This window comes from Sardina pilchardus, chromosome 16 (genome assembly GCF_963854185.1).
Source record: "Sardina pilchardus chromosome 16, fSarPil1.1, whole genome shotgun sequence".
NCBI lineage: Eukaryota > Metazoa > Chordata > Actinopteri > Clupeiformes > Clupeidae > Sardina > Sardina pilchardus.
In genome coordinates, this window is record NC_085009.1 from 31,249,919 (window position 1) to 31,274,918 (window position 25,000).

Sequence of the window (25,000 nt, forward strand, 5' to 3'; positions counted from 1 at the left end):
GTTCTCACAGCTCTATGTTCTCACAGCTCTATGTTCCCACAGCTCTATGTTCCCACAACCTTGGATGCCTCTCATATGTCTTTTTATCTGTCCTCCCTTCCTTCCTCGGTCCTCATTCCCACTGATCTAGATAAAGAATGTTGGGGCAGCAACAGTGGGATAGTCTATCCAGTTTTCTTTATAGACCAGTGGGAACGAGTTGGATGACCGAGGAAGGAAGGAAGGAAGGAAGGAAGGAAGGGAGGATGAATGAGAGGCACCCCATATGTTCCCACAGCCCTGTGTTCTCTAGTAGATTTTTCTCATTTCCAAGATAGGGTTAGGTTAGGGTTAGGGCTCCATCTAGTGGCATGGAGGAGTATGGCATGTCACACACACTTTCTTTGGCCAAAGATCATTAAGGGCGGAGCAAGATACTTCATGAGAAGCCACTTCCTGGAACCCAAATCGCAAGAGGGAGGGGGGTGGGGGGGGGCAAAGTCCCCCTTTATGCAGAGCTGTTCCATTGAAGTCTATGGACATGACACGCATGACACACCCCCTTTATGCAGAGGAAGTGATCCCCGTTTTGCGCCCATAGACACGAACTACGACGACGTATCTTGCTCCGCCTGTGCCCCCTCACCTCTGCCCCCTCCTCTGGGGCATCATGTGCCCCCTCCCCTCTGCCCCTCCCCTGTGCCCCCTCCCCTCTGGCATCCTGTGCCCCCTCCCCTCTCCCCCCTCCTCTGGGGCATCATGTGCCCCCTCCCCTCTGCCCCTCCCCTGTGCCCTCCCCTCTGGCATCATGTGCCCCCTCCCCTCTGCCCCCTCCCCTCTGGCATCATGTGGGAAAAGGAGAAAGCAGTTGCCCCACCTGTTCTCAAACACCAGCTCAGTTGCCCCACCTGACCTCAAACACCAGCTCAGTCGCCCCACCTGACCTCAAACACCAGCTCAGTTGCCCCACCTGACCTCAAACACCAGCTCAGTTGCCCCACTTGACCTCAAACACCAGCTCAGTTGCCCCACCTGACCTCAAACACCAGCTCAGTCGCCCCACCTGACTTCAAACACCAGCTCAGTTGCCCCACCTGACCTCAAACACCAGCTCAGTTGCCCCACTTGACCTCAAACACCAGCTCAGTCGCCCCACCTGACCTCAAACACCAGCTCAGTTGCCCCACTTGACCTCAAACACCAGCTCAGTTGCCCCACTTGACCTCAAACACCAAACACCAGCTCAGTTGCCCCACCTGACCTCAAACACCAGCTCAGTTGCCCCACCTGACCTCAAACACCAGCTCAGTTGCCCCACTTGACCTCAAACACCAGCTCAGTCGCCCCACTTGACCTCAAACATCAGTTCAAACACTGCACCCTGATCACTACATGAAAATGACAAAATAACAAGGTTTTTTCTCTTTTTTTTGGTGTTTCTCACAAATCCTATGCAATTTCCTATGATAGCTACATTCATGTGAAAAAATGTTGGTAATACGCCTGTGATTATCAATAAAGCATGCTCATATTTTTTATTTATGATTTAAAGAAAATCAATTAGGGCTGTGCCCTCTCAGTGTATAGTGGTGTAGGACTCTCAGTGTATAGTGGTGTAGGACTCTCAGTGTATAGTGGTGTAGGGCTCTCAGTGTATAGTGGTGTAGGGCTCTCAGTGTATAGTGGCCTAGGACTCTCAGTGTATAGTGGCGTAGGACTCTCAGTGTATAGTGGTGTAGGGCTATTGTCATTGCTGGGATTTATAGTAAGTAGGCTACTACATAACACGGTCATGTAAGATCACTCGATATATCTGAGAATTAGAACAGGTTAGGGCCGGAGGAGCCATTGGTGCAGTGGTAGCATCAGGGGTTAGCATCCCCAGGGTTGCAGGTTCAATTCCCATCTTTAACTGAGGCCCAGGTACTCTCTCCAATCATAATATTTCTCCTTTAACCTACAGTATATCGCTGCTGGGATTTCTAGTAGACACTATATCACACACGGTCATGTAAGATTTAGAGCAGACTCTCTTCCTCTAACCAGCCTTTGTAGGAGTCACTAGATATGTCTGAGAATGGGAGCTGCCAGCAGGCGGAGGAGCCAGTGGAAGTGGTGCAGCGGTAGCATCCAGGATTACCATCCTCAGGGTTGAAGGTTCAATCCCCAGCTCTGCCAGGAGAGGACTTGTGGTGAAAGTTCCATGGAGGCAGAGGGCAGGAAGGAGCCAAAGAAGAATCCCAGGAAAGTGGCTGATGATGGACCTTCAAGGAGAAAGAGATTGGGGGGCTTACTTGGCCCCCCGAAGAATCCCAACTCCCACGCAGGGGGGTTATATGTTTTTTCACGTGGTCCAACTTAACAACAGGGTTGCCGCACAACAAAAAGGACACATCATTTAACATGACCAATATGCTAGCCACAGACAACACTAGTTACTATCCTAAGGTGAGATTTGAACCTTTGAGACAATACCAGTTCCCATCCTATGGTGGGGTTTGAACCTTTCACCTTTGACACACCAAACACATGAACATACCTGTACTTACCCACTGGACCACCTGCTGGATAGCAATCCTTAGGGCATGAAGTATGTTTGATGCAAGCTTCCCATAAGGATATTAATAACAGAAGTAGTAGAACTTTATCCTAGCCTACCTCATGGTATGTTTAGTTTTCCTTCTACTTCATGATGATACACATTATATTGTCTTACAAAATACACCAATCACCAACTTGTTCAATCTTGAGGTAAGATATGAACCATCAACCCCCTCATTGCCAACCCTGCACCTTTCCACTCACCCACCAAGATTGGCTCTCATTTGTTTATTGTCTACCAATTTCTTACTAGCACCAAGCATGTGTGGAGTCTGTCAAAGCCAATGAATATATGGATTCACACATATAACCTTGAGAACAGACTGTTACCCCAATCACAATGTTTCAAATGTTAAACTTTAACTCAAAGGTTTCTTCTGTTCACGTTGAAATGTGTCTCTGTAGAATCCTACGTCCTGCTGTGTCCCTTGCCCACAAGTTATATATGTACAAATATTCTAATCTTTAATAGCATACAAAGTACATTATGATTCCAAATGGTGTATGTTTCTAAGACTTCATTGAGGAGTCAAAATCAGTGCACTGAGTTTTTTTCAGACATATTTGGTTGTTGAAAAACATGTTGTCCAATTGTAAAATGGCATTAGGAGACAGTTCTGCTTAAACATATTCCCATATTTATTGTCAAGCACATCAAGTGCTTTTTACAGTATATTGATGGGGATATTATTGCATCATTATGTGAGGACTTTTTCCCAGTAACAGAAGTGTTAGTGCACACCACAGTTGATTGAGTTTACTAGTGTCTGTAACCACTGGATCCCTCTCTGTTCTTGCCTCTCTGATAACGTGTGTCTGTTGCTGTCAAGGGCACACAGGTCTCAGCAGCAACCTAGAGCAGATTTGGCACACACTGCCACTGATCCATTCAGCTTTGATGGCAGAAAGTCCACACAGTGGCTACGGACATGAATATCAACAAAGACGGGTTTGATTGACTGGATGTTTGACTTCCCTATTTGACTTCCTGTGGTAATCTACAAAGGCTACAAAGCCTTCCATCTCACACGATTCAGCTCAGTATGTTCATTCATTCATTCACTCACTCATTCATTCATTGATTCATTTATTCATTCATTCAACCACTATTTATTTTTTCGGAAGTTCATTGAGGGTCGTCCTCATTTTCAGTGATGCCGAGATTACAATAACAATGAAACACCAAAGTACATACAGTAGTAGACAATAGTTGTAGTGAAATGTACTGTAGGTCTACAGATAACCAAACAAAATGAGCAAAAAAGACATACAATTGTACAGGGAAATGGAAAACATGTATGAGGTTGATTTACTTCTACTTTTGCTAATTACTTCAACAACATGGAGTGCTATTAGTTTAAATGACTTTAAATGAGTGTTTGTTGTGTGGTGACATACAGATACAACTCTTAGTTGAATGATTATGAAGTGGATTATGAGATTTCACATACTGTACATATGATCAAGTTACAGTTTTTTCCCGCTTTGGCACATCAACTCAGACATCATGTGGTCAAAACAGTTACCACCTACTGTAGGTCTAAACAGAAGCACTCTGGCCAAAATGACATTTTGCTTGCAAAAGACTCTAACACTCTCAACGTGAACATCAAACATGCAGCAAAGGCACATTTTGCCTTCATTCAACACAACTTGTAGTCAAATCACTGTTTGCAATCAGTCATTATACACTGCATAACAAAATGCAAACCACTGTTCTCAAAGAGTTTCAGCCTTCATTTTTGTTGTCTGTGCCATTTAGTTTCATTTTTTCTGGAATCAAAGTATTGAATAAAAAACTATTGTATTCATTCCTCCCAAGATGTAACTGCCATTGGCATGAAAGACCTACAGTAAGCTCCTACTGTAGACAAGACGTATTTAATCAAACTACAGCTTGTCTTCTTTGCATCGAAATGGGGCCTGCAGTACACATCTAGACTTGTCAGCTTTTTTACCGTTTTCATCATCACATAGGCAGTGCAGTATTTTAACTTGTAGTCAAATCACTGTTTTCAATCAGTCATTATACACTGCATAACAAAATGCAAACCACTGTTCTCAAAGAGTTTCAGCCTTCATTTTTGTTGTCTGTGTTTGTGTGTAGTGTACACCACCCGTTATACCTTTAGAGGCCTGAGAGACCTCACCCACCTCACCCACCTGTGTGTGTGTGTGTGTGTGTGCGTGTGTGCGCGTGTGTGTGAGACTGAGACCTCATCCATCTGGAGTGTGTGTGTGTGTGTGCTGGTGCCTCCCACTGTTGATCAATAGGTCTGTTTCTATGGAGCTGACTGGAATCCTTTGCCCCCTCAGGTCACTTGCTAACAACAATATCAAGGCCCTGCCCAGGGACCTGTTCAGCGACCTGGACTCGCTGATCGAGCTGTACGTCACACACACACACACACACACACACACACACACACACACACACACACACACACAGACACACACACACACACACACACACACACACACACACACACACACAACAATATCAAGGCCCTGCCCAGGGACCTGTTCAGCGACCTGGACTCGCTGATCGAGCTGTACGTCACACACACACACACACACACACACACACACAGACACACACACACACACACACACACACACACACACACACACACACACAACAATATCAAGGCTCTGCCCAGGGACCTGTTCAGTAGTCACAACATACCAGATGTTTGTGTTATGAAACTAACATGTAGGTTAGCTCATAGTATGTTTGGTCATATGGACTTACACCTGCCCCAGGCCCTCAACATCTCAATGAAAGGTCCCAAGGCACAGATTAGATTGGTGTCCCAATTCATAGTGGTATGTTTTCATCCCTAGCCCTAACACTTACGCCCTAAACCCTAACACTTACGCCCTAAACCCTAACACTTACGCCCTAAGCCCTAACACTTAGTGTTGAGAGGCAAGGGCTAGGAGCAAGACCAAGGGGAAGGGGAAGTTGCAAAATAGAGAATTGGGATTGGGCCTAAAACCTCAGAGTCTATTACATTATAAAACATACAGGGAACTAGAGAGAGAGGTTTGAACACCAGATATAGTGAATTGTGCAGATGAATGCTGTCACACTGTTGAAGCAGAACTCACTGTCCCCCCCTGCAGGTCAGTCTATCGTGGGCTGTAAGTCGGTGGTCATCCAGGACCAGGTGTTTGTCATCGTGGCGCAGCTCTTCGGCGGCTCACACATCTACAAGTTCGATGAGGACCAGAGTCGCTTCGTCAAGTTCCAGGACATCGAGGTGTCCAAGATCTCCAAGCCCAACGACATCGAGGCGTTCCAGATGGCGGGGGACTGGTTCTTCGTCATCGCAGACAGTTCCAAGGCAGGCCTGTCCACGCTGTACCGCTGGAACGATAAAGGGTTCTACTCCCACCAGTCCCTGCACGAGTGGTTCCGCGACACGGACGCCGAGTTTGTGGACCTGGACGGGAAGGCCCACCTGATCCTCGCCAGCCGATCTCAGGTACACCTGGACCAGTGACATCACAGCTCACCTGAACGCAAACTCCAGCTCCAACTCCAAAACACCAACCAGAACTGTGTTTCATGCTGTGGAACTCAGTTTTAAATGGACTGAATCATATGAAATGCTGATTTGTGTGTCATGCTGTGGAACTCAGTTTTAAATGGACTGAATCATATGAAATGCTGATTTGTGTTTCATGCTGTGGAACTCAGTTTTAAATGGACTGAATCATATGAAATGCTGATTTGTGTTTGTACGATGGAGGATTAGGGCCACTCATGACGAGAAGGAAGTTGACTCATAATTTCGAGAATAAGGTTGAAATGTCACGTCGACTTTATTCTCAATGTGTCGACTTTAGAGTCGACATGATGACTTTATTCTTGACTTGTCGACTTTAATCTCGTAATGGCAAAAATATTTTAGGATTTAATCTGTGTGTGTGTGTGTGTGTGTGTGTGTCCAGGTGCCGGTGATCTACCAGTGGAACCGCGCGTCCCAGCGCTTGGTGCTGCAGGGGGATTTAATCTGTGTGTGTGTGTGTGTGTGTGTGTGTGTGTGTGTCCAGGTGCCGGTGATCTACCAGTGGAACCGCGCGTCCCAGCGCTTGGTGCTGCAGGGGGATTTAATCTGTGTGTGTGTGTGTGTGTGTGTGTGTCCAGGTGCCGGTGATCTACCAGTGGAACCGCGCGTCCCAGCGCTTGGTGCTGCAGGGGGATTTAATCTGTGTGTGTGTGTGTGTGTGTGTGTGTCCAGGTGCCGGTGATCTACCAGTGGAACCGCGCGTCCCAGCGCTTGGTGCTGCAGGGGGAGATCCCCAACATGGAGGACGTGGTGGCGGTGAAGGCGTTCAGCGTGGACGCGGCGCTCTTCCTGGCCATGACGCGCTACATCGGCGACTCCAAGGTGCTGCGCTGGAGCAAGAGCGCGCCCCAGCTGTTCTCGGAGGTGCAGGCGCTGCCGTCGCGCGGGGCCATGATCCTGCAGCCCTTCAGCTTCAAGCGCCGCCACTACCTGGCGCTCGGCAGCGACTACACCTTCTCACGCATCTACGTGTGGGACGCCGACAGCGGAAGCTTCCGCCGCTTCAAGGAGGCCTACATCCAGGCGCCGCGCTCCTTCACCACCGTCTCCACCGACCGCCGAGACTTCCTGTTCGCCTCCAGCTTCAAGGGCAGCACGCAGATCTACGAACACATCCTCATCGACCTCAGCCTGTGAGGGTCTCACACACACACACACACATCCGTCTGCATCATTGAGTCTTTTGCATTTCTAGTATGCCTAAGTAGTAGGTAGTAGTGGGCCCAGTTAGCTTGTGAAGCGGCCCTGTAGTTCAGGTAGACTCGGCGATACTTTATTTATTTGTTGAGTTTATTATCCTTTTGCACTGAATGAGGAACTTTAAGCATTATGACATCATCTCTTGTATTATCTGTTGCCATGGCGATGATTATGATGATGACAATGACAGGGTTCTTGTGTACAATGCCTTATCAGATCACATGGGACAGACACACACACACACAAATAACACACAACACATGCACACACACAGTTCAAGTTGACTGGTATTTAACAGATGTGTTTATCCAAAGCGATATGGAACTGCAAGTTTGGGGGTCAATCCTGGACTGACCGATTGATGAAGCTACCACTTCTCCAAAACAAACCCACACACACACACACACACACACACACACACATGCGAAAAGCACTTGCTTTGTAGATATCCTAACACAAGATTGTACTCGTGGTATTTTACGACCCTGGACAGCCTCCACCTCCCTTGAACCCTCCAACCCATGAGTCTCCCTGGAGATGGAGGAAGTGACACGTCATTCTACACGCTGGAGATGGGGGAAGTGACACGTCATTCTACACGCTGGAGATGGGGGAAGTGACACGTCATTCTACACGCTGGAGATGGGGGAAGTGACACGTCATTCTACACGCTGGAGATGGAGGAAGTGACACGTCATTCTACACGCTGGAGATGGAGGAAGTGACACGTCATTCTACACGCTGGAGATGGGGAAGTGACACGTCATTCTACACGCTGGAGCCAAGAAGGAGCAGCAGCTGTTGGCATCTTCACTTCCTGGGCAGCAGTCAGGTGCTGATATGGGCGGAGTCGCTAACCTGCACCTGATCTTGGCAGGTGCTGATCCGGGTCCTGGATCCTGTTTCCAGATCAGTGGTGACTCCAGTCCAGCAGGGGCAGCAGCTGCCTGGACTCTCCTACCAAAGCCCCCCCCCCCCCCCCCCCATGTAAAATGCCCCTAAAGAACTTCAGCTCTACAGAATACACCACCCACCCAGCTCTACAGAATACACCACCCAGCTCTACAGAATACACCACCCAGCTCTACAGAATACACCACCCACCCAGATCTACTGATTACACCACCCACCCAGCTCTACTGATATCACCACCCACCCAGCTCCACAGATTACACCACCCAGCTCTACAGATTACACCACCCACCCAGCTCTACAGATTACACCACCCACCCAGCTCTACAGAATACACCACCCACCCAGCTCTACAGATTACACCACCCACCCAGCTCTACAGATTACACCACCCACCCAGCTCTACAGATTACACCACCCAGCTCTACAGATTACACCACCCACCCAGCTCTACAGAATACACCACCCACCCAGCTCTAAAAATTACACCACCCAGCTCTACTGATATCACCACCCAGCTCTACTGATTACACCACCCAGCTCTACTGATTACACCACCTAGCTCTACAGAATACACCACCCACCCAGCTCTACAGATAACACCACCCAGCTCTGCTGATTACACCACCCACCCAGCTCTGCTGATTACACCACCCAGCTCTACAGAATACACCACCCAGCTCTGCTCTACAGAATACACCACCCACCCAGCTCTACAGAATACACCACCCACCCAGCTCTACAGAATACACACCCACCCAGCTCTACAGATTACACCACCCACCCAGCTCTACAGATTACACCACCCATCCAGCTATGCTGATTACACCACCCAGCTCTACAGATTACACCACCCAGCTCTACAGAATACACCACCCACCCAGCTCTACAGAATACACACCCACCCAGCTCTACAGATTACACCACCCATCCAGCTCTGCTGATTACACCACCCAGCTCTACTGATTACACCACCCAGCTCTACAGATTGCACCACCCAGCTCTACAGAATACACCACCCACCCAGCTCTACTGATTACACCACCCAGCTCTACAGAATACACCACCCACCCAGCTCTACTGATTACACCACCCACCCAGCTCTGCTCTACAGATTACACCACCCACCCAGCTCTACAGAATACACCACCCAGCTCTGCTGATTACACCACCCACCCAGCTCTGCTCTACAGATTACACCACCCAGCTCTACAGATTACACCACCCATCTCTACAGAATACACCACCCACCCAGCTCTACAGAATACACCACCCACCCAGCTCTACTGATTACACCACCCAGCTCTACAGAATACACCACCCAGCTCTGCTGATTAAACCACCCACCCAGCTTTGCTCTACAGATTACACCACCCACCCAGCTCTACAGAATACACCACCCAGCTCTGCTGATTACACCACCCACCCAGCTCTGCTCAACTGATTACACCACCCACCCAGCTCTACTGATTACACCACCCAGCTCTACAGATTACACCACCCACCCAGCTCTGCTGATTACACCACCCAGCTCTACAGAATACACCACCCAGCTCTACAGAATACACCACCCACCCAGCTCTACAGATTACACCACCCAGCTCTACAGAATACACCACCCAGCTCTACTGAATACACCACCCACCCAGCTCTACTGATTACACCACCCACCCAGCTCTGCTGATTACACCACCCAGCTCTGCTACTGCCCCCCCCACCGCCCTCATCCAGACGTGCTGCTGGTTCTGCCTCCATTCTGGCTGCTGGTTTTCTAAGCAAACTGTATATAATGCTATTAGCTCTTAGCTTCCTCTGCATTTATATTGAATAGCATTATATAAACTGTATATAATGCTATTAGATCTTAGTTTCCTCTGCATTGAATGTTCACTTAAGAGTTTGTTTAAGAATGTTTATTTTTATTTGTTTGTTTAGACAAAACTCAATAAACATTTATGATTTCATACCTGTCCAATCAGCCTCGTCTGCACACTCTGTGTCCGTCTGCACACTCTGGTGCGCAGCTGGTGATGTTTAGATGAGGCCTTATCAAACCTGCTGAGTCATGGTATTGAAGTAAGGTGTGATGTGCAGTGTGGCCATGTAAGGCCTTATCAAACCTGCTGAGTCATGGTATTGAAGTAAGGTGTGATGTGCAGTGTGGCCATGTAAGGCCTTATCAAACCTGCTGAGTCATGGTATTGAAGTAAGGTGTGATGTGCAGTGTGGCCATGTAAGGCCTTATCAAACCTGCTGAGTCATGGTATTGAAGTAAGGTATGATGTGCAGTGTGGCCATGTAAGGCCTTATCAAACCTGCTGAGTCATGGTATTGAAGTAAGGTGTGATGTGCAGTGTGGCCATATAAGGCCTTATCAAGCCTGCTGAGTCATGGTATTGAAGTAAGGTGTAATGTGCTGTGTGGCCATGTAAGGCCTTATCAAACCTGCTGAGTCATGGTATTGAAGTAAGGTGTAAGGTGTAATTATTGGAAAACAAGTCCTGACAGGGCAAACAGGGACTTTCTGATAATGACAGACATGCACTACACTTCTGCTGATCATATGGCTACTTAATAATGACGTCAGTCTGTATAGGGTACAACACATTCAGTATATTCATACTCATTAAACTTGATAAACTAGATAATCTTTTCTAAAAGACTCTGTGGATTTACTCATTCATACTCATTAAACTTGTCAAGATAATCGTTTCTAAAAACCTGTGTGAATTCGCTACATCAAACTCACTGAACTTTTCAAGATAATAATTTCTAGATAGCAGTGTTGGGGGCCAGCAGGAACCAGAGCCAGCAGGGGAACAGCAGGAGGGGAACAGCAGCAGGGGAACAGCAGCAGGGGAACAGCAGCAGCAGGAGAACAGCAGCAGGGGAACAGCAGCAGGGGAACAGCAGCAGAGGAACAGCAGCAGGGGAACAGCAGCAGCAGGAGAACAGCAGCAGGGGAACAGCAGCAGCAGGGGAACAGCAGCAGGAGAACAGCAGGGGAACAGCAGCAGCAGGAGAACAGCAGCAGGGGAACAGCAGCAGGAGAACAGCAGCAGGGGAACAGCAGCAGGGGAACAGCAGCAGCAGCAGGGGAACAGCAGCAGGGGAACAGCAGCAGGGGAACAGCAGCAGGAGGGGAAAAGCAGCAGGGGAACAGCAGAGGAACAGCAGCAGCAGGGGAACAGCAGCAGCAGGAGAACAGCAGCAGGGGAACAGCAGCAGGAGAACAGCAGCAGGGGAACAGCAGCAGGGGAACAGCAGCAGCAGCAGGGGAACAGCAGCAGGGGAACAGCAGCAGGAGAACAGCGGCAGAGGAACAGCAGCAGGGGAACAGCAGCAGGAGAACAGCAGCAGGGGAACAGCAGCAGCAGGGGAACAGCAGCAGCAGGAGAACAGCAGCAGGGGAACAGCAGCAGAGGAACAGCAGCAGCAGAGGAACAGCAGCAGCAGGAGAACAGCAGCAGGGGAACAGCAGCAGCAGAGGAACAGCAGCAGCAGAGGAACAGCAGCAGAGGAACAGCAGCAGCAGGAGAACAGCAGCAGGAGGAGGAACAGCAGCAGCAGGGGAACAGCAGCAGAGGAACAGCAGCAGCAGGAGAACAGCAGCAGGAGGAGGAACAGCAGCAGCAGTTTCTTCCACTTGCACTAATTTGTTTCGTTATTGTCTTCCATACTGGTGTACTAACCAAATAGTTGGTTCAGTACTGGCCTCTAGTGGTCATACGCGAGAAACTGCGTGGCTTTCCTCAGTTTGGAGGATTTGAGCCAGCGGTAAGTTGAATGTAAACAGACGTCCCACATTATAGAGATAAACATTTATTGCTTTACGTTTTAAATCAACACCAATGGTCTCAAGGTGTTATGCATTCGTTTTGCTGATATATTCTGGATATTTTGTGTAGTAACTCTGTACATTAGAAGTCATTTTACGTCGAAGTATGAAATCACACGTGTGAATAGCTAATATTCATTCTCCCTTCCATATTAGCATTCCATGTCAATATATGCTGTTGCCCTGCTACGGATCCCACAAGAGTGTATTTCTTTATCAGGTACATGTTAAAACAACTTGTTAGCATCTCTATATTGTTTTTGCTTTATTCATGTAATACACATCAGTTTGGAGGATTAGAGCCAGCGCATTCCATGTCAATATATGCTGTTGCCCTGCTACGGATCCGACAAGAGTGTATTTCTTTGTCAGGTCAATAAATGACGAACTGGTTCCACGTCTCACTGCCATTTATTGGAAAACACAACGCAGACAAATAGAAGGGGTTACAATGGTGCCGTGACCCGACGTTTCAACTCTTCAGCGTTTGCTGATCTTCGTGGGACGACGGAGCCATTTTCATCCGACGACGTGGGATTCCAAGGCGAGATAGATTGCATACACTGGTAGCACTGCTAATTTGAATGACACGGTGTTGTTTAGCTGCGTGTTTTTGTATGACGCTTGTTATGACGAATGCTGAGATTATAACTTTGATAAGGGTTAATATACACTGAACTTTGAATTGACTGTTAATTTTTTTTTCAGTGTGGTTAGTTAGTCTTTGTGCCACTGTTTAGCACTCTGTTTTTGCATTTGCCACTGTAGGCCTACTTGGCTATTTCGTTTTTTTCCTTATTTTTTTCTCAGTAATGGATAATAGAGCTGATATTAGCAGGCTGGGCATGGGGAGGGCTAATGATTTTGTGGGTACAGGGAGTGCTTATGCTACACCTGGGATAGGTCGTGGGGGGGCTCCGCCATGTTTTCCTGGGTGGTTAGCTGCTACGCCTGGCCCTGTGGATTTAGTGGATGCAGGTAACATGCATAACAGTGAGGGTGCGTGTGGAGGTAGTGTATTGTTTCCTGGTAATGGGCCAGTGCCCCTCACCTCCACGCCCATCAGTTCACCTGAGACTGAGACCACAATGAGACATCTAGGTGTTTTGATTGCAGAAATAGGCAAACACATAGGAGACACTGTGACAGCTCATTTGGTGTCTGACCGCAATCGTGTAGGCCCACAGGTTCACAACACTGATAATAGCCACCAGCCCCAGAGTACCATGATAGATATGTCCCAGCTTAATGTGGTGTTGAAGTCAGAGGTCAAGGATCCGCCCACGTTTCGTGGTGATGGGACTGATAAATGCAGCGTGGGTGAGTGGGTGGACTTGATGGAGATATTTCTTAGGAAGAAAAAAGTTGTCATTGCCGACAAAGCAGACGAGATACTTAACAAAGTCATGGGCAGGGCTAGGGACGTAGTGAAAATAGCACTTAGGAGTGACCCCTCTCGTGATGCAGCCCAGCATCCTGAAGTCATCTATACAATTCTTAAACAGCACTTCAGTGCTAACTCTTATTCGTGTATGCCACTCGCAGACTTTTACAGCACTTTGCCTGCACAAAAGGAGGGTGCTCTTGATTATTGGGTCCGTCTGAACAAGGCTGCGGATGTGGCTGATGAGTGCCTGCAGCGTCAGGGTAAACGGATGGATGACATGAACAAAGAAGTGGCAATGATGTTTGTGCGCCACTGCCCTGATCAGTCTCTCGCTATGGTGTTTAAGAGTAAGCTTGTTGAACAGTGGACCGCTAAAGAGGTCCAGGAAAGACTCGATGAGCATCAGAGTGAGGTCAAGATTAAAGGCCATAAGCGTGTGGAGGTCAGCAGCTTGCCCAGGCAGAACACAGTGCTCATGCATGGCCATGAACAGGGCTCTAGTGTGAATGTGTCGGATCATGAAGTGCAATCCTGTAGGCAGAAAGTAGAGCAGCCTCGCAACGTTGATGAGTCTGGGCTCACTTCACAGCATGGTGTGGCCAAAATGACTGATATGCTCAGTAAAGTCCTGGAAAGTATCAATGCCCTCCATGCTGCCAGAATTTTCAATGCTCCACCGCGTGATAGAAGAGACCGTGGCAGTTGTCGCTTATGTGGTGAGGGATCTCACTCCACACTTGAACACTGCAGAAATCACCGCCTGTGTTTTGGTTGTCACAAGCCTGGTCACTTGCGTCGGTCCTGTCCTTCAGCTCCTCAGACATCTCCAGCTAATGTGCCATCGTCGTCCCCTCAGTTAAACTAAATAGCCCGCATTCGGAGAGGGTCAATGTGGGCAGTTTTAGTGCATCCCTCGATCATTCTTTTGATTTAGAAGCCAAGTTTGAATCAGTTAAGCAGTCTTTGCCGAGCACTACCACAGTCATCATGCAGAATACAGCACGTTTACACACAAGTGACAGTTTGTTTTATACTCCTGTTGTAATAAATGGATCGACTACTGTGAGAGCCATGCTTGATACGGGATCAATGGCATGCACCATAAGCGAAGATGTTGAGAGAAAATTAACTGATGATGGTTCTTTGGATTGCAATGTGAAGTCTGACACTGATATTGTCTTAGTAGGCTGTGGAGGAAAGCTGGTGTATCCTAAGAGAATCTGTGATCTCCGATTTGACCTGTATGGATGTACTGTTGTTGTGCCCACGCTGGTAGTGCCCGGACAGATTGATGATTTGATCATTGGCACTAATGTGATTAAGGTTTTGACCCATAAATTTAAGGACAGTGACATGTATTGGAAAGTGGTATCCACCCAGTGCAGTTCAGATGGTGGAGACGGCCGGGATGACTTTGTTGCTATGCTTGCTGGCGTGCACCAATGGAAGGGTGACGATCTCCCTGACAAAGTGGGCACAGTGAAGCTCCGCCAATCTGTTACTCTTCTCCCAGGCCGTGAGCATCTGGTCTGGGGCAAACTACCAGAAAACTCGCGTGGCCCTCCAGGTTCCACGGTTATGGTTGAGCCAACTTCATCACGAGCAGTCCCTAGAAACATCTTAGTTGGTCGGGTGGTTACGCCATTGTGGGGTGATGGGTGGGTTCCCCTGAAAATAATGATTCCAACTGATAAGCCTGTTGTGCTTAGGAGAAATGCGAAAGTGGCCGATGTCCATCCCTGCTTGGCATTGGAGGACATGCGGGATTGTGAGCTGTCCCGCCTTGTATCCAATAGCCAACACATTGATAACACACGGGTGCCCAGTGTCAGCATTGCGGATACCTTGAAAGAACATGGTCTCAATGATCTGGATTTAGATTCTTGTGAAGTGTCCGAGAGCTGGAAAAATTACATATATAAACTCGCAGTGACATATTCAGACATTTTTTCCAAGCATAGCTTAGACTGTGGTGAGGTGAAAGACTTTGTCCACCGTATCCATTTGGTGGATAATAAGCCATTCAGGTTGCCGTATAGGCGAGTGCCTCCTGCTGACTATCAGAAACTTCGAGTCGTCCTGAATGAAATGGAGGAGAGGGGGATTATTAGGAAGTCCTCGAGCGAGTTTGCATCACCGCTGGTTCTTGTGTGGAAAAAGAATGGAGATCTGAGGCTCTGTACAGACTTTCGGTGGCTGAATGCGCGTACAGTCAAGGATGCTCACCCACTGCCCCACCAAGAAGACTGCCTTGCTGCATTAGGTGGCAATGTGTTTTTTAGCACGATGGACTTAACTTCGGGCTTCTATAATATTCCCCTCCATGAAGATGATAAAAAGTTTACAGCCTTTTCCTCTCCTGCTGGTCTACACGAATATAACAGACTCCCTCAGGGGCTTTGCAATAGCCCGGCAAGCTTCATGAGGATGATGATGTCCATTTTTGGTGACCAAAACTTCATGAGTTTGCTCTGCTATCTTGACAATCTCATGACATTTGCCCCGAGCGAGGCAGAGGCTTTGAAGAGGCTCGAGATGATTTTTCAGAGGCTGCGTTTACACAATCTGAAGCTCGCACCAAAAAAATGCTTTCTGCTGCGACGCTCTGTGCGCTTTCTGGGTCATGTTATAGATAGTCAAGGTATCTCTACTGACCCATCTAAAGTAGAGGCGATCACTGGTGTGAGCAGGGCGGATCTTATGAAGGCTGATGGTCTTACTCCTGACGCCAGGAAGATTCAGTCATTTTTGGGGCTAGTTATGTGGTACCAGCGATTCATTGAGAACTGCTCCACCATAGCTAAGCCACTTTACAACCTTGTGTCTGGATGTAAGAGGGTCAGGACAACAAAAGGGGGAAGGAGAAAACAGGCGTCTGTACCCAGACAATTGACTGCTGCTGATTGGACCCCTGTCTGTGAGCAAGCCTTGCATCAGTTAAAAGAATCTCTGCTTGCAAATGTTGTGTTGGCACACCCCGATTTCACCAAGCCTTTTATACTGTCAACAGATGCCTCTTCTGATGGCTTAGGTGCCGTCTTGTCCCAGGTCATGCTAGGAGAAGATCGAGCCCGTCCTATAGCCTTTGCTAGCAAGACATTGAATAAGGCCCAGAGCAAGTATCCCGCCCACCGTCTTGAGTTTTTTGCTTTGAAGTGGGCAGTCTGTGAAAAATTTAGTCATTGGCTGAAGGGCCACAAATTCACAGCATGGACGGACAACAACCCGCTCACCCATATCCTGACCAAACCCAGGTTGGACGCTTGTGAGCAACGCTGGGTGGCTAAGCTTGCAGCCTATGAATTTGATGTCAAATACGTCCCTGGACCTAAAAATGTAGTTGCTGACGCCCTGAGCCGGACTCCTTTTGCAGTGAAGACAGTGAGTCACCGTCTTATTCACGAACCTTACTCTGCACTCCTTTCAGCATCAGAACATTTGCCTGGCGCAGAATTACAGGACTTGTTCCGCCAGTCTACAGTCTGTCAAGCAACTCAACATGTTCATGAAGAAGGAGGGTCAAATGATCAACATGCTGCTGTTGCTTCAGTGTCTGCTGCAGAAGTCGCTGCAGTTATGAGTGGCCACACTGATTGGGAGATGTCTACGAGAGTGAGAGCTGTTCCCTTAGCCAGCCATCTTCAGGGATTGACTGACATAGGTCAGAATACATTGCCATCCTTTTCAGGGCGAGAGTTGCAAGAGAGACAGCGTGATGATGCAGACCTTGCTCGTGTCATTTTTTATGTTGGGCGGAAACGGCGGCCTTCCAGACGTGAGCGGGCACAGGAGAGCTGGACTGCACTGAGGCTTCTAAAGCAGTGGGAGAAACTGGCTTTGATAGATGAGATCTTATACAGAGTGTCCAAAGATCCAGCTACTGGTAAGAAGAGATTTCAATATGTTGTGCCTCAATCCCTAAAGCCAGATGTTCTTCAAGGCTGCCATGAAGACGCTGGACACCAGGGTCAGCTTCGAACCTTACACCTGGTCAAGCAGAGATTTTACTGGGCCAGTATGGAAAAGGATGTTGGACACCATGTGAAATGCTGCGTCAGATGTGTGGTGAGCAAAACACCAGAGCCTGAGGGCCGTGCTCCTCTTGAAAGCGTCATAACAACGTCGCCCCTAGAGTTGGTCTGCATTGATTTTTGGACTGCAGAGGATGCGAAGAACAGAACTGTGGACGTCTTAGTGGTGACTGATCACTACACAAAGCTGTCTCACGCATTCTGCTGCCCAGACCAGACAGCAAAACAGGTAGCCCGGAAATTATGGGACAATTTTTTTTGCTTTTATGGCTTTCCTGAGCGCATACACTCAGATCAGGGTGCAAACTTCGAGAGTGATCTAATCGCTGCCCTTCTTCAGATCTCGGGCGTGAAAAAATCCCACACAACTGCCTATCACCCTATGGGTAATGGTCTCGCTGAGCGGTTTAACCGTACCCTCGGTAACATGATCAGGACTCTTCCACCCAGAGAGAAACAATCTTGGCCTCAGATGCTGCACACACTGGCGTTCATGTACAACAGTACTGTCCATGAGACAACCGGTTTTCCCCCATTCTATCTAATGTTCGGCCGTGTCCCACGGCTTCCCGTGGATGTGTTGTTTAAGTCTGTGTTGAGGGAAGATGGTGATGCTGTTTACCCTAAGTTTGTCGACTCCCTCCAGAAAGATCTCAGGGAGGCAATGCTTCTTGTCGAAAAGAATACAAGCAGAGAGCAGAAACATCAAGCTCAAGTCTACAACCGACGTGTGAAGGGTGGTCAGATTGTGTGTGGGGACAGGGTATTGCTTGCTAACAAGGGTGAGAGAGGCCGAAAGAAATTGGCTGATAAATGGGAAAATGTTGTCTATACCGTGACTGACTGTGATCCTAAGACCCACATTTTCAAGATTCTCAATCCAGTCACTGGACAGACTAAGGTTGTTCATCGTAACATGCTCCTGTGTGTCAATTTTCTTCCTGTCATGGCTGAAGCAGAGGGAGAGAGTGTGTCTTTGTATTCCTCTTGCAGTGTTGAGGGTGACAGCGACACCAATGTTTCTTCCAACCAACACACAGAGTGTGTGGACAAGACCATCCGCACTAATGAATGGGTTTCTCAGATCCCTATTGAACCTGACAATTTGCATATGGGCCCTGATGGTGATGCCCGTTCCCAGATTGAAGATATGGCTACATTAGCTGTGGGACACTCTGTGACTGAGAGTGTTGGGGTTGATATTGCTGTGCAGGATCAGGAGATCTGTGTTTCTGATACAAATACTGAACAGGCAGTTGGGGATATATGTTTGGGCCAGACTGCACCCCACACACACACTGAGCTCCTACATTCCCCTGATTCTTCACAGACCCAGACTCACCTTTCTGATACTGTTACACATAGGTCCAGAGTAGGTCGTATTATTAGACCCGTAAATAGGCTTATTTACAATATGTCAGCCCAGAGAATATCACCAGCACTTAGACTTAGGAAATGGGCTTCTCAGTGTAAGAACTGTTGGTTAGGGTAAACTCTTCTACCTTCTTTTTTTTCTCTTTCTTTTTTTGTTTGTTTTGTTTTCTTTTGTTTGAATACAGTGGCTTGATGCTTTTGTGGCACTGATATGGCGCACTGGATGTGTTACATATAGATGAGTTGAATATGTAAAGTGTAAATGGCACTTTGTAGGTCTTCATTGAAGGGTTTGTGATTATCGCTGCACTAACCCTCATGAGTTCTTTGGTGAACAGCCTTTTGGTTGACAGAGGTATGCGAATGATACCTATTTCAATTCAAGAATGTACTGTGATGGTTGTTTGTGATGTTTATTGTGTATAATGATGTTCCGGAATATGCTTGGGATGCTGTTGTATTTGTACCTGGTCATTTTCCCATATTGTGAGATTTTCTGCATGATTGTTATTGGGGGATGTCCTATGCAGGGGTGTGGGTGATGTATTTTTTCCTGCAAGTGGAATTAAGAGGGGGAGATTGTAACAGTGATGATTTAGTTTCTTCCACTTGCACTAATTTGTTTCGTTATTGTCTTCCATACTGGTGTACTAACCAAATAGTTGGTTCAGTACTGGCCTCTAGTGGTCATACGCGAGAAACTGCGTGGCTTTCCTCAGTTTGGAGGATTAGAGCCAGCGGTAAGTTGAATGTAAACAGACGTCCCACATTATAGAGATAAACATTTATTGCTTTACGTTTTAAATCAACACCAATGGTCTCAAGGTGTTATGCATTCGTTTTGCTGATATATTCTGGATATTTTGTGTAGTAACTCTGTACATTAGAAGTCATTTTACGTCGAAGTATGAAATCACACGTGTGGATAGCTAATATTCATTCTCCCTCCCATATTAGCATTCCATGTCAATATATGCTGTTGCCCTGCTACGGATCCCACAAGAGTGTATTTCTTTATCAGGTACATGTTAAAACAACTTGTTAGCATCTCTATATTGTTTTTGCTTTATTCATGTAATACACATCAGTTTGGAGGATTAGAGCCAGCGCATTCCATGTCAATATATGCTGTTGCCCTGCTACGGATCCCACAAGAGTGTATTTCTTTATCAGGTCAATAAATGACGAACTGGTTCCACGTCTCACTGCCATTTATTGGAAAACACAACGCAGACAAATAGAAGGGGTTACATAAGGCCTTATCAAACCTGCTGAGTCATGGTATTGAAGTAAGGTATGATGTGCAGTGTGGCCATGTAAGGCCTTATCAAACCTGCTGAGTCATGGTATTGAAGTAAGGTGTGATGTGCAGTGTGGCCTTATAAGGCCTTATCAAACCTGCTGAGTCATGGTATTGAAGTAAGGTGTGAGGTATTGACCTCTGGTCATTATTGGAAAATAAGTCCTGACAGGGTGAACAGGGACTTTCTGATAATGACAGACATGCACTACTCTCCTGCTGATCATATGGCTACTTGATAATGACGGCAGTCTGTATTGGACACAACACATGACGCTGATATTGACGGCAGTCTTTATAGGGTACAACACATTCAGTATATTCATACTCATTAAACTTGTCAAGATAATCGTTTCTAAAAACCTGTGTGAATTCGCTACATCATACTCACTGAACTTTTCAAGATAATTTCTAGATAGCAGTGTCAGAGGCCAGCAGGAACCAGAGCCAGCAGGAGAACAGCAGCAGGGGAACAGCAGCAGAGGAACAGCAGCATAGGAACAGCAGCAGGAGAACAGCAGCAGGAGAACAGCAGCAGCAGAGGAACAGCAGCAGCAGGGGAACAGCAGCAGAGGAACAGCAGCAGCAGGAGAACAGCAGCAGCAGGAGAACAGCAGCAGGGGAACAGCAGCAGGGGAACAGCAGGGGAACAGCAGCAGGGGAACAGCAGCAGCAGGAGGAGGAACAGCAGCAGCAGGGGAACAGCAGCAGGGGAACAGCAGCAGAGGAACAGCAGCAGGAGAACAGCAGCAGGGGAACAGCAGCAGGGGAACAGCAGCAGCAGGGGAACAGCAGCAGGAGAACAGCAGCAGCAGGGGAACAGCAGCAGGAGAACAGCAGCAGCAGGAGAACAGCAGCAGGGGAACAGCAGCAGAGGAACAGCAGCAGGGGAACGGCAGCAGAGGAACAGCAGCAGCAGGGGAACAGCAGCAGAGGAACAGCAGCATAGGAACAGCAGCAGGGGAACAGCAGCAGCAGGAGGAACAGCAGCAGCAGAACAGCAGCAGGGGAACAGCAGCAGAGGAACAGTAGCAGAGGAACAGCAGCAGCAGGGGAACAGCAGCAGAGGAACAGCAGCAGGGGAACAGCAGCAGCAGGGGAACAGCAGCAGGAGAACAGCAGCAGAGGAACAGCAGCAGCAGGGGAACAGCAGCAGCAGGGGAACAGCAGCAGAACAGCAGCAGGGGAACAGCAGCAGCAGGGGAACAGCAGCAGAACAGCAGCAGGGGAACAGCAGCAGCAGGGGAACAGCAGCAGCAGGTGGAACAGCAGCAGGAGGAACAGCAGCAGGAGGGGAACAGCAGCAGAACAGCAGCAGCAGCATGGTGCAGACGTGGTGCTGCAGCACCAGGAGGAAGAGCAGCAGAATGACCTCTCAATACGACATGAGGTCATTGGTGTTGGCTCGTAGCGAGCACGACATGAAGGGGGGAGACCACACCACACCAAAGTATATTTATTAACTTAGATATTTACAACGTCAGTACGTGGAAGGCAAAGGCAGATGTAGTGTAGGTCAGCATGTGGATATGTAGTGTAAACACTGATCTATAAAGAATGATAATCTTTATAGATCAGCCAGTGTAGAAAGGTAAATAGCAAAGCTGCAATCAGCTCCGCCAGGAGCGAGTTCCTGCGCGCTGTGCCAGAGGGAGAACCAAGTGGAGAACGCTGCCTTTATCAGGGCTCTAATTAGAACCTCAATTAGTCCAGTAGGACCTCCACAGCGCCCCCTACAGGATGACAGGAACAGAATCAGGCAGCAAAGGGAGAAAGAGGTGAACCCAGCACAGCACAGCTGGGGCATCACAGTGTGGTGGTGAACCCAGCACAGCACAGCAGGGGCATCATAGTGTGGTGGTGAACCCAGCACAGCACAGCAGGGGCATCACAGTGTGGTGGTGAACCCAGCACAGCAGAGCTGGGGCGTCACAGTGTGGTGGTGATAGAGGTGAACCCAGCACAGCACAGCACAGCTGGGGCATCACAGGGTGGTGGTGAACCCAGCACAGCACAGCTGGGGCATCACAGTGTGGTGGTGATAGAGGTGAACCCAGCACAGCACAGCTGGGGCATCATAGTGTGGTGGTGAACCCAGCACAGCACAGCTGGGGCATCACAGTGTGGTGGTGAGTAGTGTTCCTACCCAGCACAGCACAGCTGGGGCATCACAGTGTGGTGGTGAGTAGTGTTCCTACCCAGCACAGCACAGCTGGGGCATCACAGTGTGGAGGTGATAGAGGTGAACCCAGCACAGCACAGCTGGGGCATCACAGTGTGGTGGTGATAGAGGTGAACCCAGCACAGCTGGGGCGTCACAGTGTGGTGGTGATAGAGGTGAACCCAGCACAGCTGGGGCGTCACAGTGTGGTGGTGATAGAGTTCCTACTCTTCCTACAGGTTCAACATCTCAATACTACTGTAATACATGAGGTCATTGGTGGTGATAGTGTTCCTACTCTTCTTACAGGTTCAACATCTCAATACTAGTACATGAGGGCATTGGTGGTGATAGTGTTCCTACTCTTCTTACAGGTTCAACATCTCAATACTACTGTAATACATGAGAGCATTGGTGGTGATAGTCGTGTTCCTACTCTTCTTACAGGTTCAACATCTCAATACTACAGTTTTTGCCCGTTGCTTGAACACTATAGACCCATGCGTACTGTGCGTTCACACTGCGGGTGACTTGAGATTCTTGGAGTGGGTGTGTCCATCACCTGAAGTTCTCCAGTGTATTTCTTATTCTACAACTATGTATAAATACATTAGATTGCAATGAAACCATGATCAGGCTGCTGCCCACATTACAAGTATTAATTTAAGACCAAACATGAATGCATTACATTCACGACATACATTTTACAAGTATTTCAGAAGTTGTCAATTTGACTTTCACTGTATAGATGGAGGAAGCGGTGATGGCTGCTTGATGGGGTGCCGGCCACAGCCAGCTAAAACAATAGCGAGCTATCAAAGTTTCACATAGATGTAAATTAGCACCAAAAGGCATTCAGTTCTAATCTGCCTCAAATGAATGTAAAAACCTGGCCTTACAGTGCTATAGCATTCAGAGTTCCTTTCACTGGAACTAAGGGGCCAAGCCCAGCTTGGGGATGGCCCCTTCCTGTTCCAACATGACTGTGCACCAGTGCACAAAGCAAGGTCCATAAAGACATGGATCACAGAGTTTGGTGTGGATGAACTTGACTGGCCAGTACAGAGTGCTGACCTCAACTCAACAGAACACCTTTGGGATGAATTAGAGCAGAAACTGAGAGCCAGTCTCTTCATCCAACATCAGTGTGTGACCTCACAAATGCGCTTCTGGAAGAGTGGCCAAAAATTCCCATAAACACACTCCTAAACCTTATGGAAAGCCTTCCCAGAAGAGTTGAAGCTGTTATTCATAATGAAGAATACTGAACTGGTGAATACGGGCCTAATACATGATTAATAATGAAGAATGCTGAACTGGAGAATACAGGCCTAATACATGATTAATAATGATGCTGAACTGGTGAATACGGGCCTAATACATGATTAATAATGAAGAATGCTGAACTGGTGAATACCGGCCTAATACATGATTAATAATGAAGAATGCTGAACTGGTGAATACGAGCCTAATACATGATTAATAATGAAGAATACTGAACTGGTGAATACCGGCCTAATACATGATTAATAATGATGCTGAACTGGTGAATACCGGCCTAATACATGATTAATAATGAAGAATACTGAACTGGTGAATACCGGCCTAATACATGATTAATAATGATGCTGAACTGGTGAATACCGGCCTAATACATGATTAATAATGAAGAATGCTGAACTGGTGAATACAGGCCTAATACGTGATTAATAATGATGCTGAACTGGTGAATACGGGCCTAATGAATGATTAATAATGAAGAATGCTGAACTGGTGAATACCGGCCTAATGAATGATTAATAATTCTTAACACATACCTTAAAGTGTTACCATGTGTTTATATTGAAAACATTCTTTATACAATATTACTTACATTTTTTATATTTACATAGGTCACTTTAAAACAGGTAAGTTGAAATATGAATGTGCTGCAACACTTATTTATGCACAGTGTAAAAACATGATTCAGGTGGAACACAACAGGATGGACTCATTAGGGTCCAGTTATTTGTAGATGTTTACAGTTTGGATGTTTCTTCAGTTCAGAGAGCAGCTGTCGTGTTGAGGGTCCAGGATGATTCCCTCTCAGATCGAGCTCTCTGAGGGCTGATGTGTTTGATCTCAGTGCTGATGCTAAAGCTCTGAAACCTTCATCTGTTATACTGCAGTTATACAGGCTGTAGGAGAAAGAAGGAAACACTTCATCAGATCAGCTGAAGGACACACACAGACCAAAGAGGGAAGCAGGTATGACCTGTGTGTGTGTGTGTGTGTGTGTGTGTGTGTGTGTGTGTGTGTGTGTGTGTGTGTGTGTGTGTGTGTGTGTGTGTGTGTGTGTGTGTGTGTGTGTTTGTTGTACAGTAAGTGACTGAAAAAGTGACCGACCAACTGACTCAGTGGTGTGTGTGTGTTTGACTGAGAAAAAGAGATAAAAACACACTGTTATAGTATGGCTAATTGAGTCAGTGGTTTGTGTGTGTGTGTGTGTTTGAGTGAGAAAAAGAGATAAAAACACACTGTCAAATTCACTGATATCAACTCAGTATTTGGTCTTGTGATACTCACTGTAGTTTCTCCAGTTTACAGTTGGGATCCTCCAGAAGAGAAGAAAGATGCTTCACTCCTGAGTCTCCTGCTTTATT

At 47.5% G+C, this 25,000-nt stretch overlaps 2 protein-coding genes across 2 annotated transcripts in view; one reads left to right on the forward strand and one right to left on the reverse strand.

Moving 5' to 3' along the window:
* LOC134059649 (uncharacterized) overlaps positions 1-25,000 on the reverse strand; it is a 246,170-nt gene that overhangs the window by 206,475 nt on the left and 14,695 nt on the right. Inside the window, exon 12 of the mRNA XM_062516092.1 lies at positions 24,924-25,000. This exon is cut by the window's right edge and continues 97 nt beyond it. Coding sequence (XP_062372076.1) covers positions 24,924-25,000 — 77 coding nt within the window. The remainder of the gene's footprint in view (positions 1-24,923) is intronic.
* LOC134060448 (leucine-rich repeat LGI family member 2-like) lies at positions 5,658-8,077 on the forward strand. The gene is made up of 2 exons (XM_062517175.1): positions 5,658-6,068; positions 6,828-8,077. The coding sequence occupies exons 1-2, from the start codon at positions 5,658-5,660 to the stop codon at positions 7,290-7,292; spliced, it is 876 nt and encodes a 291-aa protein (XP_062373159.1). The 3' UTR covers positions 7,293-8,077.